General features: G+C 30.7%; 2 protein-coding genes across 3 annotated transcripts in view; one reads left to right on the top strand and one right to left on the bottom strand.

Moving 5' to 3' along the window:
* LOC134273507 (uncharacterized) overlaps nt 1-19,236 on the bottom strand; it is a 48,907-nt gene that overhangs the window by 11,036 nt on the left and 18,635 nt on the right. The window lies entirely within an intron of this gene.
* Nucleotides 1,642-15,516, top strand: LOC134273496 (uncharacterized). 2 transcript variants are annotated; one of them, XM_062755695.1, is made up of 4 exons: nt 1,642-1,732; nt 9,483-9,541; nt 9,988-10,122; nt 14,100-15,516. In XM_062755695.1, coding segments are annotated over exons 1-4 (540 nt in total). In that variant the 5' UTR covers nt 1,642-1,730; the 3' UTR covers nt 14,444-15,516. The 2 variants fall into 2 exon arrangements, with proteins under 2 accessions (XP_062611679.1, XP_062611678.1); XM_062755694.1 differs by lacking the exon at nt 1,642-1,732 and adding an exon at nt 5,507-6,004.

Raw genomic sequence — 19,236 nt, 5'->3', positions numbered from 1 at the left:
TACTACAGATATAAAGGGATAGATTATGGGAATATGTACACTCTAAGTAGCTATAGTTTAAAAGGCTAACATAATGAAATATTAAAAGAGGTTTATATATAGATAGATCTTTTCATATATAATTTCTAAATGGTGTACTTTATTTATATTTACCTGAGATTTAAACCTATGAGTCATTCTTTCAAAACGCCTAACCCGAACCATATAGGTATTTTACCTACGCTTATCAATATGCGTCAGCTAAAATAGGAAATATTCGTTTACAAACACCGTCTGTATCAAATATACCACATGCCATTAGGTGATGTTTAAATCTATGATAACTTTGGATTGTATGTAATGTAACTGGATATGATTGAGCCGTGTAAAATTCTTTCAGTCAAACTCATAACTTATGCAGAGGAGAGCACTGACACAAAAACGGACGCCTTGATTAGTATTTTTAGCTGACCTCAACGAAGTTGGGGAGTTTATGTGAAACCATCTGCGTCGGCGTCACAGACAAAGGTTAAGTTTTATGGAGCAGCTTTCTTTTTAAGTACTTCTATGTTCTATATTGATTAGACATGCATCGAATATACTTCTAGTGTGTTTCATTGTACCAGTAAAAGTTTCAGATGCTGCAATTTTACCAAGGGGGTGACCAGGTTAATATTTTGGAGAGGGTCAACATTTTTGCTGCAGTTTGTGGCGAAGGTGTCATGTCCAAGTAACTATGAGCACTGTCAAGACCATAAGTGCATGGATGAAACATCTTAGGATGGAAACTACCAGAATTGCTTCGGATGCTGAATCTGACTTACATTTACTGGTTTAGTGAACAGGTAAAATTTCTGGGTGCAGGTTTCATTTCAAAATACTAAGGGTCCTATGATGGCCAAACTTGTATGGATGGTACATCTTAGGATTCATACTACCAGACTTGCTTCGGATGCTGAATCCGACTAACATTTCCGGAATGAGTAAACTGTTTTTTATGCTGGTTTCATTTCCAAGAATCTATGAACCCTATGATGATCAAACTTGCATAAATTAAACATCTTAGGATTCACACTAATGAACTTGCTTCGGATGTTGAATTTGACTTATATTTTCCAGATAATGGACCACGTAAAAGTAATGGACCAGCGGCTCATTTCATAAAAGAACTTACACATGTACAAATAAGACAAAAAGTTTATTCTGCTGATAACTTTCCCTTTTACGTTGATTTAAAAATTGCTTAATGTTTTTGAAAAGAATTCTTTTGCTAGCAATTTCTAACAGAAACATCTATTTCATAGAAGTGTACAATAAACTAAAATGTTTTATCTAAGTCGTAGTTTCTTTTGTAAAACAGGCCACGGGTTTATTTCCATGAAATTATAAGGCTTATGTAAACCAAACTTGCACAATTGATGCATCAAGAGATGAAAACTCATAGATTTTGAATTTTTGGTGTACACTTGTTGTTGGTTAATTGTGTGACTTTGCATCACTTAAAGACAGGCAACTAAAAACAACTCTTAATATATGCTGTCAGTATGTTAAGGAACACACATTTTTATCATTGGTCATTCTTTGATTAACGTTTAAAGGAGGTAAATATAGTGTTCCTGAAACGTGAAAAAATCTGTACTATTACATCGAATGTGTTGAAATATGTTTTTTTTTATTTTCTTTCGCTGATATGTGATTGAGGAAGTCTTTTCTGCAAAGGAAATCTGGCATGTCATCGAAAATTTTAACCAATGTAAAAATTTACGAGCTTTTATTTGAGGGCTACCTAGTGTCCAATGTCCATGAAAATAAACCTTAAAGTTGACCCTCCCCCATTCTGGATCAAAGGTTGTCCCCTAACCCACGCAGTCATATTATGTAGTTTTTAAACAGGATAAACAAGTATAAAATGTTTTGTTCACCAGGCAGAAATATACTTTTGATGATTGGGGGAGTTGCATAGAAATACAAATTGTCTGTGAATCAAATTAAAAGTTATCGGTTTATAATTTCCCTGGACTCAGATATGATTTAACCTTATAGCATATAGCCCTCCCCCCCCCCCCCCAAGCAGATTTTTTCAACAGATTATTATTAATTAAAATTTGGAAATAGCGGATCTTTTGCGTAGACCCAGACATATTTGAGTTAAAATATTTTACCATCTAATTTCTTTAAGAATGATGTTGCAAAGTAAATTAATTTTTTTCTGTCAACTTCTCTGAAAAAAAGTCACTGAAAACACATTTTGACTGTTACTTGAAAAGTTCAGATTGTTAAATATGGTTTTTAAAATGTACATTTAGGAGCAAGGAGTAGTTTACTATAACAACAAAAAAGTGTCTTTACATGCTTGTAGCACAATTCTCTACGTACAACAAGTCTTGCACTCAATATAGAAAGTGCATAGTCATTCAAGATTCTTAATTGCCTTCCTTTACATCAATAAAACCTGAAAACCGTACTTATAAGCATTTTCACATTAAGCTAATGGGAGAATGTAATACTAGTTTCAATAAAATACATTTTATGTTCGGGATAGAGGTCAGGATACAACATTTACATGTACCAGTAGTATTCCGAATACCCGAGTATAACTGCAATTATTAACAAGCTTTTTCAAAGAATATGTGTCCCCTGCATAAGGAGATATTAACTTGTGTAGATTAAGGTATTCAATGTATAACGACCATATTTTGTACCTAAAAAATGAATGGTCTGATAGTTTTAATCATGGTAGTATTTTGAAAATGTTATCAAAGGAAAATTTTCAACCAAAGGAATTTACAAAATTTTGATTATTGTCCAATTAATTTCACCTTGAAATTTACATTGAAGTCTATGGGCAGCGCATGTTTTTGTAAGATATTGTAAAAAGTAATTTGAATTTCAAACAAATCTCTTGTTGAAAATATGCATAAACCCACTCTTTATTAAAATATGAAATAAAATAAATTATTTACCGCAGAAATTTTGTGAAATCAAAAATTTTCTTCTTTTCATCAAGGGCAGATAACTCTTCAAAAACTTTTGATGTGCAAAATGACCTTCTCCTTACTAATTATAAGGCTTGTGAATTTGGTTCATTTCACTTTAATCGTTATCTAACAATGTGCTTTTAACTAGTTTAAAATTATCTGAAATCAGTCAAAATCCCTTCGTTATACATTGAATACCTTAAGAGAAGTGGGAGGGGGGTGTCGGAGGGTGGTGGGGGTAGGGGATGGGACACTTAAAAAGGGTTTGGCGGGACCATAGGGGGTTATGATGTAAAAAAAAAAAAGCTTACCTAAATGCTTTTTAAGATATCGCTTGGAAATGAGAGGTTTGCATACACTGTTTTTTTTACCTTGACCTTTTGACCTAGAAATAAATAGGTGTCTTTTTACGCCAAAGCGAGTAGTGATACATAAACTCAATTTGAAAAAGATCGTAGATCTTAAGATATCCCATGATAATAAAATGTTAAAACAGACAGGGGGGGCATATTTTAATAGACAAAAATCGAAAATAAATGTCTATTTTCTCCCACTTTTAAAGTCATTTACAGCTAAAACGGTGTATTTTATTAATACATATATATGTTTTACTTATTTGCAGAAAACATGAGAAAAAATATACGGAACATTTAATTAAATCCAAGATTTTTTTCAAAATATGGTGATGCTTGAAAGTCCGATTTCAATGGAAAATATCATCATCTCCTTCCCCCCCCTCCCCTTATTTCAAGAGTTGAAATAATGGATAATGTACTATTTAGCACTTGTATTAAAATGATGAATCAAATACGATTAAAATGTTTTTTGAATTAAACAAAGATTTTATGGCTAAATTGCCATTAATATTGAATAAAATGGTTGCAAAATGGAGGCGGGAATTAAGAGTTAGTGTGCGTAGTTCTTCATATACCACTGTGACCTTGAGCTTTGAACTTCTGTCCATATGTGCACACATTCAAATGATGCTAATTATTCTTGACCAGAACTGTAATTTTATTTCTTCATTTGTTGTTTAAAACACAAGTATTAGTTACATGTATGACACAGAAAGAATCTTAAGTTTCCTTAAATATCTATCTAAATCTGCCAAATTGACCTTGACTTTTGACCCTAAGTCATGAAAATAGATTTTTTTTCTCTTTGTTTTTGCTATTGTTTACCATATATCTTAATTTCTTTTAATCCATTTTAAAATACACAAGCAATTGTATGGATCCTGATTGTATCTACGTATTGTACTTTTCTATGATTTTTTAAAAAAAAGCATAAGTTTGTAACCATGGTAACATGAAAACTAAATATGAATACCAAGTGGTTCTTTATAGTTTATAGTAGAACTATATATGGACTTTCAAACCAATGTATTTATTTTTTCCCAACTGTCCGCAAAAATTTATACCAGGCTTTTAAAAATAGCCTAAAATCTACAATTTCCCCTCCGCAAAACCCTACTTTAAAACGGGGGGATATTTTTTCTTTAAGGTAAAGTTGCTGCAAAACTAACAATTGTCTAAAGAACTATAAAATGGTGTATTTAAGCAAAAAGGCAGAGTCATGTCAATATCTTGTTCTATTAAAGACTTTTATTAAGTCCAAAAAGGGTCATTTTTCATAAAAATTTAGCGGTTTTTAGGCCATGAAAAATGTATTTGGTTGCCATGGTAACCATGGGCAATAGCAACCATTTTATTATGATTTTAAGTTTCATACATCAATATAGGAATGTGTGACAAGTTTCATAAAAATCCAAGACCATGCGTGCCACACTCCCTATATAAGAGTTTAAATGCTTACAGAAAATGCTATTAATGTATGACTGTATACATGGACAATACATGACGTGTGATACATAATTTAGAGCAATTTTGATGACTATAAACATATCTACACCTAGTTGCAGAAATGTGATATCATGAATTGATATTCTTGTCCTTGATCATAACGCTACAGATCCTTTAATGCAAAAAGATAAATAATTCACGGTGCAACATTTTGTGTGGAAGGTTTGTGAGAAATGTTCGAATTTCAAGATTTGATCAATGAACTAACTATTACTCAACACTTTAGGACAGAATTTAATTTAATTGTATATTTAAATCATCTCCCAAAAGGTAATCTAGTCTCTACATATAGACAAATTAAATCACTTGTTTTTGTGTTTGCCGGATGGCAGAAAATTCAGAATAAGCGAGTTTATTCATTTGTATTAATAGACAACTACATATATAAAGGGTTTGCATGCAGGTACATGTACATGTATAATTTTCACGATATTAAAACAATTTGCATACAATAAAAGATCGAGGTTAAATTGAGTAACCGATGCTAAAATTAAATTGAGAAACTCTCCCGAATGGTCAGCAGAAAATTTATAAGGTAAATTGCATATTATTTTCCTTACAGGATCCAGATCTGCAGCTTATCTCCACTGTATCTCACACCGTAGGGTTTGTTAAGGTGACAAAGAGAAAATACTTTGACTCTAGAATAATTGTACTGTATTAAAAAGCAAATGTATAAAGAAAGTTTTAAGTGAATATGTATACATGATGTAATATATAAAATTCTCTTTTTATGCATTTTGCAGCATAAAAAAACTCTAATATGTATGAGGAAATTGATTTGTGTTAAATATGTCCGTTGTCACTTGTGAATACATGTACATTAAACTCTGTTAAGGGTGTCTTAATGATTTGCTATTTGTGTCATTTTCGTTATCTTGTTATAAATTTTAATCAATAACAATTAGAGTGAAATTGCTTTTAAATGAACATTCTAAGGACATAATATATATTAACGTTTTTTACTTCATCGGAATGTTTTCCTTCACATATAGTTAAATTGTAATGACATCCTAATTAAATTGAGGAAGTTAAAAAAATAAACCTTATAAACATGTAATAATATTTTCAATGACTGGATGAATTTTGGTGGATGGACATGTACAATGTGATACGTATTATTTTGTTCTGCATTGCTATTGTTAATGTATCTAGGTCTGGAAAACAAAACGGTCCCTGTAGTTCGTAAGTAATTGTTCAGGAGTGTGAATTGTAAATGTTTAGAATGCATCAAAAATTGCAAAAGAATTATGAATAATATGACAATGATAATGTAAGAGTGTTGCTCGAAAAAAATAAATTTGTTTTGTTTATGTGTAATTGATGTTATATTCCATTCGATTTAATACAAATAATTTACTTCATTTTTAAAATCAACATGGTTCTTAACCACAGAACACTCCCAATGACTGTGTAACGTCAAAAACAAAGTGTCAAGAGTTTCTCAGATTTTTTTCCCTATACATTTTACTCAATATATTCCAATATCTACTTAATATAATTAAAATTTTAGTAAAGAACCAAAAAACCATTCGAAAGCATTAGAAAATCAATTGATACATGTCGGTTGGCGTTATGCATGAACCCTGAAGGATCCTCAAAGGATATCTGGTTGAGATCGTATTGATAGAACTGCAGCACCTTTTCCCCAGTAATAACTTGACATCGTCAGTCTCATACATTTTACTACTCTGATCAATCTTTCAATGGAGATAGTAACATATTAGTTGAAAATCATTAACTACTTTGAACACATTATGCACAAGGAAATATTTAACTTTATCAGGAAAGGAGACCACAATTGGAATCTATAGATGTAAAGTATATATTAGGAAATAACATGGTTCAGGATTACAGTCAAATAGAAATACAAAAATAAAAAACAGTGATAATTCTAAAAAAAAATATGAGAGACAAAATGAATGCTTAATAGAGCAAATATAAAGCACAGCACCTGGTTAGGAAGAAAGAGCATCCCTGTCAAGCAATTTCACCTGTAGTGGGATTTACGTATTAATCCGGTACAAGGAGTACTCCATATTTAAATTGAGATATTTAAATTAGCAAGGAAAAGTTTTACTAGACCAGGTTGATAAAACTTGTAATAAATCCCTTTGTAATAATTATTACACAATAAACTATGTTTAAAAATCGAAGAATGTTACATCTTGTATAAAAGAAATGTCCTTGTGAATGATATGAACTCGAATCTGTTGAGCAAAACAGACCCAAGGATGGATTCTGTTTACAAACAATTTCATACAAGAAGAATTTAATTTGAAATTTATGCAATACTTGTAACATCAATCTCTTTGTCAGAAGGTTGACTCTGTTTAGAAACTGGTCGTTTTCAATGCGCTGGAAGTATACATCAAATGCAGGTGATGTTGAATTATTGTTTCATAAATAGAGGGTGCAAAAACCACATTTTTCATACATTTTGATAAATAACTATTATACTGTAGTTGATCGCCAACACTAAGTAAAACCTCAAATATGAAGTAGATTTGACAGACCGTATCATGTATTTTTTGTTTGTCGTTGGAATATATCCAGTCAACTTATGGATAGAAGCAAATCTTGTAGATTTATTGAACGTCGATACTGAGTTGAAAACCACAGCTAGAACGTTTTTCTTCTCATGCGGAAGTGCTTTTGCAAGCGTGCTTAGTAACCCAATCACGATTCGTTCCATGTGGAATTTACTATAATTTAGTATTCATTTTGTTTTTTTATACTACATGTACGATATATATGTGTTCAGGTACCTATAAAAATTGAATTTCAGAATGGACTCATTGACAAAGTATTATTTATCATATGTAATAACATGCATCAGTGTTAAAATGTATGAAATACATCTGTTTAACATCATATGAAAATCAATTAAACATATAGGCGATAAGCTGTTCTTTTGGAGGGATGGGGAGTTGATATTGGTGAAGATCGATGTACTTTCATAACATAAGAATCACGTCTCATTACTTCACTCTCCTTTGATACCCGCCCCGCTCAGCCACAAACATTAGCATTCCCTTTGATTGATTAAATGTATGATGTTTACATCACATTCGAAAAATTTTCACTCGTATAGAGACGTCACCAAAGTATACTGATTAAGGCTTCAAATTTTGACCTAATACTCGGCACTGGAGGCCATTGAGTAGGTAGGGGTCTTTATCGTGCTAACGCTTTCCATGACGCGGGACCCCAAGAAGAAGATACAGATTGGGCTTTAATGTGCCCTAAAAATTGAATGGTCTTAAAAAGTTACGATATTGGCTTTAACAATAGTTGAGTGGATGAAAATGATCAATCATGAAAGAATATGGCATGAATGAGGTCCTTTCTGGTAGTATGACGTCATTAATTTGGTGAATTTCTAAGTTTCATGCAGAAAAGCCTCAAAATGACTCATTTCTGTACTTATTTTCCTTCAGAAAATAGTGTCTGCCACCGTCGCCCACTTTAATTTTTGGATATATTGTGTAAACTGTTATGAAAAATCACATATCTCAAAATATTTCCGGGGATTGTGGCAGAGTAAGCTTTCTGAAAGAAAATTCCACTGAAAATTGATGTCTTCTGCAACTTTTTAAGAAAATACGGGAAAATGCACAAGTTAATGACGTCACAATTAGCATTAAGGAAGTCATATAAGAAAAACGATTTGTATATTCTTGCTGCAGGGAATTTCTACGATTTAGAAATAATGAATTTTGTTTTCTTATATCACTTTTATATTTTAGAAAAATATCGGGCTTACTTTGTATTGAAACTGTATCTTCTTCTTTATAAGGTCTCACCCGGAGGATTCGCAATTTTTCCATCAGAGTGCCGAGTGAATAACAAAGGAAAAGTTGTTACGTAACCCTTTTTTCATCCACGTAGGTCATTTGCGGCTGAAATTCGTACTCACAACCTTCCGATCATGGAGCAAACGCTGCCATTTTCTTTGATGTACATGAGCAACAGTCGGGAAAAATCACTTTTTAAATGAGTACATGTAGCATTACATTAAAACATGTTTTATTGATATATGTTCACAATTACAATTCAAAAAGGAAATCAATAAAAAAAATACAATTAAAATTACAATTCCTTTAATATTTATTAATACATGCAATGGAACCTTAATTACAAACTAAATGAAATGGAATAAGAAAAAAAGTATGAAAGACATAATTTCAACATTGATTGATTGCATGTTGTTATACATCCCATTGGAAATTTTTTCCCTCATAAAGAGAATGAATGTGATTGGCCTTAAATTTTAAAAAAAAATTTTATTCGGTGGACGAGTAAGGAGAATTCTTCTTGTGTCAATGCCTACATTTGTACCAAAGCATTTGTGACGTCTCTTATTCGGCGCAAAAAGCAAAATCGAATGGAATCGAACATGATCGGAAAGATCGAGTTAAATTTTAATGGAAGCACCAGTTGATTTTATTTTGCTGTGTATTTTTATTGATGGTTGATGTTTGTTTTTCAAAAAATACTGTGTTTTAAAGAACCCGGATTTGAGAGTATTACACCTACATATTAGAATGTTAAAATATTCTGCATCTATGAAACTAATTGTATCATTTTGATGCATTTGTGTATGCTCTTAATTTATTAACAGAAATATTTTGTTTTGATAATTCTATAATTCCGTCACCAGGATGGAACATGGCTGTTGTTCAAACACGTATTGGGACCCGGATGATCAACAATGTAAACGTAAGTTATGACTTCTTATCATGTTTAAATGTTATGTGGATAGTGATAAGGCATGGTTCTCTAATTTTCGAATCATTGTGTAGTGTAATTGTAATTAATATCTTTTTTTCTCATGTATAAAGAAACTCATACAATTACATGAACGCTGGACCAAATCTTTCTTAAAATACCTATAATCGAGATTTTTGTACATGTACTGCTTATTACATTTTAAAATTTTCAAAGATTTTTTTGTAAAATCAGATGTACTTAGTAATTTATATGTTTTTGGTGCAAATCACATTGAATAAGACCGTACATCATTTATTTATTTATTTATTGTTTTTATTTTTCATAAATATATATAATTTTAGCAAACATTTCTTTTCAAATGGCAAAGTCCATTAAATAATCAGATGTTAAATTGATATCTATATTTTGATTTTTTTTTTTTGTCATTTTGTTAGCATGTACAGGAGGCTATGTAGGAAGAAATTGTGGGAAAATGTGTAAATATCCATATTACGGAATGGACTGTCTGCAGGAATGTCAGTGCAATGAATCCAATTGTGATTTTCAAATAGGATGCCAACTGTTAACAGGTATTCTGTATAATCTAAGCACTGTACAAAACCCAAACATTGCAAATTTGACCACAAAATCAATTATTATGTGACGACAACAAACAGGAGATACATAGATAATTTATGTTCAATCTTTAACAGTTGCATGTAAGTTTATATTCTCAGCTTACCTAAGCGAACATTTTCAAATAGGTTTTCTGATCACATATCGTTCGTCATCTGCCTGTCTGTACGCCTATTATCTCAAATGCATTTAAGACGTCTTCTCCTAAAACACTGGGCCAATTTTAAGCAACCATTCCACACTAAATCCTTAAGTAAAGGGCATTCAATTTTTGTCAAATAAATGACAAATCCAATAAAGGGAAGGATAATCAAGAAAATTAAATTGAAACGATTTAATAAGTTGAGTGTCCTCGAAATCTAATCAAGAAACAGTTGACCTGAATAATGAAATTTAAATGAAATTTTCCTTAATAATATAGATACTTCTTTTTTTTTTATATAAAAACAAGACCCATTGGTTTTGTTGTTGCCACATAGGCAATACGTGTTACATAGGGATAAAGAAAATGCAATGTTTCAATAAACATATACCTAGGGCCAAAATTCCTGATAACTCATACTCGTATGTAAGGGAAAGTATCTTAGCAGAGATCAAATTCAAGTTTGTTCAAATCCTGATTGCAAGGATGAGAAGATATCATAATAGGCGATTGTTTTGAATAGGAAAGAACTTCGGTAATAACCAATATTTGCCAAAATCAAACTTTGACGGAGAAATATTTAATTATGTTCTTAATCAGGGGAATATATGCTGACTTCAGAACACTGAATATTTTCATTAGCAATGACGTCACATGTTTGAAAAGACGTCACAAAAATGACGTAAATCTAAAATTGTCATGATCTGTACAAAACAAATGTATATTTTACGTCGATTTCTTTAGAAAAAGTAACTGAACGAAGATCTGATTAGACTCAATATTTTGATGTCATATGTAGAATGATAATGTCAATGAAATATGTAAATATTGCTCCTGAGCAAACTTGCGCTCTATAAATTTTAAAGCTAAATTTGCTGAAATTTTGTATATTTTGTATTCTTTCTACAATATGATATAAAATCGAACTAGTTTGTGAGTCATAAAAACAGAAATTGTCAAGAAACTACTTTTGAACTATAATATGATATGTTAGTTTATATTTCTCATACAATAAATATGAGCACATTCCATGATTTTTTTCAAATTTGACATTTGTGGGGAAAAAGATATGCATTATGCCGCATTTGGTTCTGTGGAAAAATAATATTCAAAACTTTTTTTCTCAAGAACAAGAAAGTGCTGATATGTTACATGTAAACGTACACTAAAGGAAAGTGTTTACAAGGAAGGCGGATTCATACATTTTTTTTTTAAATCACAAACCCTTAGATTAGAGTAATAAGTTATTACACTTTTTTAAGATGTATAAATATTTTGGGAAAAAAAATTATCTTGCAAAGGTGGCAAAAAATTTAGAATTTCCATAATAAATAAAGATTTAAGATTGCTAAAATCATGACATTTGGGTCCAAAGTAGCGCCACACAGACAGCCAAAAGTTAATACAGGGATATAAAGAATATCCGTGAAACCCTCTTAAAAACAACAGTCATGATACATATTTTAATGTGGAAGCATTATGAATTCAAGTTTGTTTATATTATATCCCCTGAGGCAAGGATGTGAAGGGCAGGTTTTCTCTCATAACATCCAGACGCCGTATTGTTAAGGCCTTCTGAAGCTTTAAACGCGCTAAAAAATGAACACTGAATTGCAATTGTCGACTTTTAATTTTATTCGTGAATTACAAACTCAGAAACGGGCTATTTATATAGAGAGTTCTCTAGACTATATATAAACATATTTGATAAAATATCAAATGACCTTGATGATCACGTGACGGTCATTTTTAGTTTCATGAAAAGTTTCACATAAATAACTTCGGCGCAGCTGATTACATGTTACACAATTTTTATTAAATTTTTGTCATGAAAATAATCTCGACGTATCCTTGCGAACTCGAAATGTGCTTGGGAAAATTTATACTATTTCACTGGTACAAGATATTTCACAATAACCTCAACTTACCGACAAATTTGAGGGTATTTTTCACGAAGTATTGTCCTATGCTTTAATACAAAGCTATAAAATATTTTTCCCAAGCAAGATCCACGGAGGTGAACTCCTCTTACAGATACGTGTAACCACAAAAGATCTCATTAACAAATAAATACTCATTAATAACCTGGTCAAAAATTTTTCATGCACATATGATGAATTCCACTTCTATCCAGAGGTATAAAATACAGTAAGTGTCAAACATCTATTAGTTTCGTAATATTTTGAACACGCTGAATTTAAATAAAAGTAAAAAAGCAAAGTTATTTAAAATATTCGGATTTAAAAGATTAAAAGATAGATTATAGCGCGTTTTTACACATGTTTCAGAAACATTATAATATGCCGATTCAAACAAGGTGTAACGTTAATGACACTCTCCCTAGCATGACAGCTCAAGTATACATGCCAATCGGCAATCCTCGGCTGACTCCGCCAAGCTCCATTCGGCTGCATTTCATTTCCGGAATTTTTGGTATTTATCAACTTTTAAATTCCGACATTTTTTTTTATGTTTTCATTTCCGACATTTTTTATGTTTTCATTTCCGACATTTTTCAAATTCATATGTAGTACTTTTAGTAACAGATTTGAATACCTTACTTATGGAAATTTAATGTAGAAAAAAAATCATAAATAAAGCATTGAAATCTATTATCGAGATATAAAGTCGTTATAACGCATTAAGAAAGTCGTAATAACGAGATAAAAAGTCGTTATTACGAATTAAGAAAGTCATTATAATGAGTTAAGAAAGTCGTTTTTACGAAATAAAAAGTCGTTATTACGACTTATGAAAGTTGTAATAACGATATAATAGGTCGTTAATGGAGTTTTATGAAGAGACTGACTTTTACAATTGACGAATGACTTTTACAATTTTAACATAGACAAACTCCAATCACTAAAATGTAAAAGTCAGTTGTCAAATGTAAAAGTAACTCTCTTCATAAAACTCCATTACGAGATACAAAGTTCGTTATTAAGACTTGAGAAAGTCGTTATTACGAGATTAAAAGTCTTTATTACGACCTAAGAAGGTCGTTATTACGAGATAAGAAGTTATTATCACGACTTAATTTTTTTCCTTCATTTTCTAATTTGACCCTTGTAGACTTTCGTAGTGAAAAAGTTTATGCTCGTTGAATTATTTTACCTAGATTTAGTGCTACATGTATGCATAAATGTGTAGATGTTTTTTAATTTTATTTTTAAATATTTTGTAATAAATACTCTTAAAATTTCATTTTCACTTACTTAGAAAACATTGAATTACCGCACATGTAAATTCCGGAAATAAAAACAAAATTATGTCGGAAATGAAAACAAAAAATGTCGGAAATGAAAACATAAAATGTCGGAAATGCTATGCATATTTCCGGAAATGAAATGCAGCGCTCCATTCAAACCTCGGATGTGATACGTGGAGGAATACGCAAAAGATCCTTAAATTTCTCCGCGGGAAACTGCCTTATTACTCAATTTATATTTTGCTCTGCATAACGTTTTTCGAAAATGTTTCTTAACTTGTGCAATTCCTTATTGTAAACAAGTTTTGATTACAACTTCATCTTAGTAGACTTCAAAAGCAAGAAAAATCTGTTGAGTGTGCCACAAAATAACTTTGATTTCAAATGTATGACATTTGAAAAAAAATTGAACAAGATCACATGACTGAATTAGCAAGATGGTAGATCACCGTTGACGTCCGAGGTTATGTGCGAGGTGCGATTATGAAAATATGAGTTTTATATACAACATATTTGACTTTTTTTTTTATTATTATTTTGAAATATTTTTTTTAAAAATATACATTTCATTTCTTTTTAAGATTCAACAATATTTGATGACCTTACATCTACAAAAGGAGCTGCGTTTGAAAAAAATAACACTTTACCTGACAATTTTACTCACAGTGCAAAAGGTTCTGTTACCAACTACTCATCTGTGAGCTATAATATCACAACAAATTACACAACAGATGGGAAAGAAAGTCCGTTATTATATCTGATTGTAGTTTTAAGTCTGCTTTGCATTACTGGTATATCTGCCTACTTCATCTTTATAGTATACATGAAATGGAAAGGCCATGTTCACTGGCAAATGTCAAAAATATCTGGACCAGAGTCAGCACATTATGAGGAACCATGTGATCTTGTTCACCTTCATATTTAACGCATGCTACAAACAAGATATTTTTATTAGTAATTTTAGGTGTGAAGTTTTGCATTTTGTCACAACCTATTATGGCTGCTGCGCTCAAGGTAAATAGTACACGCCTCCTAGCCACAAACTTTACGACAGGAACTTTATTTGATTCCCTGATTGGTTTCTCGTGCAACAAATATTTCCATGTCAATGTTGATAATATCAATTGATTAATCACACATCGGCGGCTTTTTTTTACCCTGGGTGCATCAGTCGAAAAAGATGGTGAGGTACTGCAAAACTTAACACTTAACTTAAATTGACTATACTAATAATTGAATTTTAGACAATATGAACAGGGAAAATGCACAATTTATAGAAAGCTTAGTTGTAGAATTATGCATGTGAATAGAGAGGGCATTTAGCCTTAGTAATGTGTGTCAAATTAGATACTGACAAGTATTTTGTATAAGTCAATAAAATGATGATCAGTGACTTTTTCACAATAAATCTTACGACTAAGACTAAAATTTTACCACTCTGTAATTCTTTATTTAATAAAGATATTTGTTTTCTAATTAAATACCCTTTGATCACAAAATACTATCATGATGTCTTAGACAAATAAGATTTTAGCAGCTTAAATATTTCTTAAAAATTGGGAATTTTTTTTTTTGGTCTTAAGGAGGCTATTTACACCATCTTTTTATGATTTTGTACTAAAATTCTAGGGACGAAATTTACAAGTTTCTTTATAATATGACCCATATCTTTAAAACGATTTAAAAATAGACTAAACATCCGATATTGTAAAAAGTGAAAACAAATTAAAGGAACGGATTTATTATACGTAAACCAAGAAGGGTTGTTTTAAGTAGAAAATCAAAGTACTCAGAAGTACAGAGAGCCGGGCTCATTTACAGAGTAGAATGGATTTCTTACATGAATCACGTTTATATTCTGATGAAAATGTATTTCAAAACTATCAATATAAATGATAAGACACTGACAGTGAGTTTTTCAATCCTTATACCACGGTCCGATTTTGTCAGAATCAGAATTAATCTTGTACCGCAGGTGAATGTAAACAAACAGGCCAGTCTGGATGCCTCTCCTGCTTTATCTCGTATGCGTAGAGAACTACGGAAATACCTGATTATCAAAAGTCCTTACGTTAATGAACTATGTTCTTTGACTTATGAAGTTTTCAAAGTCATCACTAGTAATGTTTATTTTTTATAGATAGTTTTATTTTTGTTGCTTTATTTAGCGTTTGTATTATCTCAAAAGCGGTTGAGAGTAAGAACTATATTTTTGCATGTAACTTAGAAATGGCGACTATGGGGTTAACATCCTGCCTTGAACAGGATCACATAAGCCGGCAATTGCTCTTTGAGCAATAAGCCCGGCTAAAAAGAAACAACAGCCAAATCATTGCTAAACAAGTGATGTACAATGTCATAGCGAAAGCAGTGAGCTTTATCAGTTACAACATGTACGTATATGGAGGAAAATCTAGTTGAAATCTACAACTTTGTTCAAAAACAGATTATTTAATTCCATTATTTTCTGTACTCTTGTGTTTTATATATCTGCCTTATTATTATAAATATATATTCTTAAGATTTAACGCTTTATTCTGAATTTTTTTTTTATGTAAAAAAGGTTCATTACGCAGCACAGTTAAGGTTACAAATGGAAATATCGGCGATTTTTGAAGATAAAAAATGCATACTTTATAAGAAGGTCAATTCCTTTTTCAGGACTTTATTGATATCAAAATATGTAATGAGGTTTTAGGTTTAGACCTGTCACGTGATGTCGACGTCATATGATTTTTGCAATTATACTAAAAGTCTTGAAGTTTAGAGGTCATCGATAAATTCCAATATTGCAAGGGCATAAGCAGGTTAAAATCTTAATTTAATTTAAAATCATTTTCAACACAATATGTAGTTTGTAAAAACTGCTTGAACCTATATAGATTCCTTATTTTAATTGCTAAAATTTAATTTGTTGGACGACAGGTTGAATCTTTTGCTGGTAAACTACATTAAGGATGACGTTTACTCAGGTTTCAGAAATCAGAGAGGAAATTTTATAAAGTATGATATATTGAATCAAATATTGTTCTAAATGGATGAAATAACTAAGTTTTATCTCAATATCAATTTAAAAATTTAATATGTTAGTACTTAAAGAAAATATACATGAACAAAACTCAATGTATTGCTATGCAGAGGGAATTCGGACTAAATTTGTAATTTTTCATTTTTTCAAAATTTTTATTTCTTGCAATATAAATCACAAAGTAAAGGTTACATGTATTTTAAGACATCATTTTTCAAATTTGATTTGTGCTTAAGCTCATAAATTATTTCAAATAAAAGAATGCTATGAAATAAAGAAATTGAAAAACATGTACAAAAACCACTGAAGTCAACATATCTCAATAATTTGATCATTGACGCAATATAATATTAATACCATGAAAATGAGGATAACAAATGTAACCAGAGGCTATAAATAATTAAGAGTTCTTGTCAGTCAGATTTTTGCAATATTTGATTAGATATAGGGAAAAAAAATAAATATGACAGAGGAAATACGGACTGTAATAATTATAACCTTTATGACCAAAACTCTACTCATTTCTTTATATGGAGCAACTCTGTTCCATTGCTATAATATTTCATTATTTAAAGAGTTTTGTTGCTTGTAATATTTTGTGAGTGAAGAAAAAAGGGTCATAGTGTGAAAAATTGAGGTATTTCCCGAGAAATATTCAGGGGCCCTTAGCATGAAAACGTGATCATTGACCTAGTTATTTGAAATGAAAATTTAACACAAGAATCATAGGTGTACAATTTGCAATAGGTGGTTTTTCGTTCTTATCAGTGGAATTTTTGGTCATCTGAGTAAAGGTATACCTTAAATATAGCTATAATTAATTTATTTACAAGATTTCACAAGGTTCGCAGTACTTTTCAAATATCTTAATGCTTCTTGTGATGAAATATAAAATAAACTGTGGGTGTAATGTGCTTCTCAAGTCACAAGGTTCTTTGTGAAACAGACAACTGATCATCAGAGAAAATTTATGTGAATGATTTGCTGACTTTTTCCTGTTTATTTCAGCTGTTATTGTTAAGTTTGGCCACATACATGTAAATATATGTTATAGTATTTTGATGAACATTTCAAAAAATGCCAATAGATGTTTTTATTTTTTTTATTAATACTCTAAAAGAAACTGATTCAAAAACGTTAGTTACAAATACTTTTTTGAAGATACGGCAAACGCCACTTCTGATATTAGAATCGTGATATTTTGTTTTCAAAAGGAATGGGAATGACAGTGAAATCTGTTAATTTTTCATAGACAATCACAGTACAAAAAATTAACTGAAGGCCACTTTGAACAGATTTTGGTCCTGTTAACTTATTTAAAATTAAAAGCGCGTAGTTTTAATAAAAAATGCTTGCACGAAAAAAATAATACTTGAACCCTTGGTGAGTCAATCTAAAAATTGTTAAAAGATCAAAAAACACATTTTCTCTGCAACATTCAAGAATATTTCAAATTCACGCAACCTGTTTTTCAGTACTCGGACTCTTAAAAATCTTTGATGTACAAACTGAAAGCACTAGATCTCCACTTTAATTTGTGAATGTGACAAAGTGTACGCGTATAATTAAATGAATAAACATCTTTATCTACACGGCCACTATAAGCATAACGTGAATCTGAATCTGGGATTTTATTTTCGAAATAGTGTCCTTTTTTGATTATTAAATCAGAAATTCATATAGTAAATCATATTCAACTTTAATTGTTGATTGAATATCAAAAAATACAATAAATAGCATTGTTTCAAGTTATCATTGGACATAATAGGGTTAAAGAAATTAAAGTTTTATTACATTTTTAACATACAAACGTTCATTTCTGAAAATTACTGAATGATTTTGATCATAAAATTCCTGAATGATGATTTATAATAACAGCCACAATTAATAAATTTGAGGAAATTACAACATTTCCAAGGCATTAATTTGACATTCGAATATGAAAAAAAGGTACGCAAACGAGGAATTCAGGAAGACACTTAAAATTGTCTAAAAACGCTGAATGCATTTTTTACTCTTTTGTTTCTTATAACTTATTGGAAAATTAAAATTTGCATCATTTTACGTAAATAGATGAAAAAAATATTGGTTTATTACAAATGATTTATTCTTTTCAAATAATGTTAATAAATGAAAAATCGAGGCATCAGGAGTTATATAACAATTATATGGAAATTATTGAATTCCTTATGCAGCTTGGAAAATACCTATAGGTCATCTGCAATTTCTATGTTACAAAATGTTATTATGATATTGTCAAATGGCTGATGTTTAAGTATGCTAGCAGAATGATTCGGGGAAATCAGTTAATAAGCTGTTTTAAATATCATGAGTAAAAGTGAGAAAAAAAGAAAGTTTTCCCTAAGATCATGACTGTCAAGCTTAAATTAGGTTACCTGAGTGGAAAGTATTACTCAACTTCCAGGGTAATTTAATCTTGTTTTCTGAATTAAAATAAATGTATCAGTTTTTGCATATTCCAGTATAATGTAAAGTATCGGTTTCATTTTGAATTCCGTGTAATATCGAATGCTGAATAAGCATCCAATCTTTTAAGATATTAGGTTTTGATAAGGAAATTTAAAAGACAAGTAAAACCGCTGTGTTTCGTAACCGACTGAGTAAGCTCAACACCTGTGCCTCTTGCCACTCCAATGTGGCTTTTTACAAAAGAACCTTTATATATTAGG

This window comes from Saccostrea cucullata, unplaced genomic scaffold (assembly GCF_032062105.1).
Source record: "Saccostrea cucullata isolate Sc308-1 unplaced genomic scaffold, CSIRO_AGI_Scuc_v1 ctg1311, whole genome shotgun sequence".
Taxonomy (NCBI): domain Eukaryota; kingdom Metazoa; phylum Mollusca; class Bivalvia; order Ostreida; family Ostreidae; genus Saccostrea; species Saccostrea cuccullata.
The sequence above is the reverse complement of the archived record's forward strand: the minus strand, read 5'-3'. Positions and strand labels throughout refer to the sequence as shown.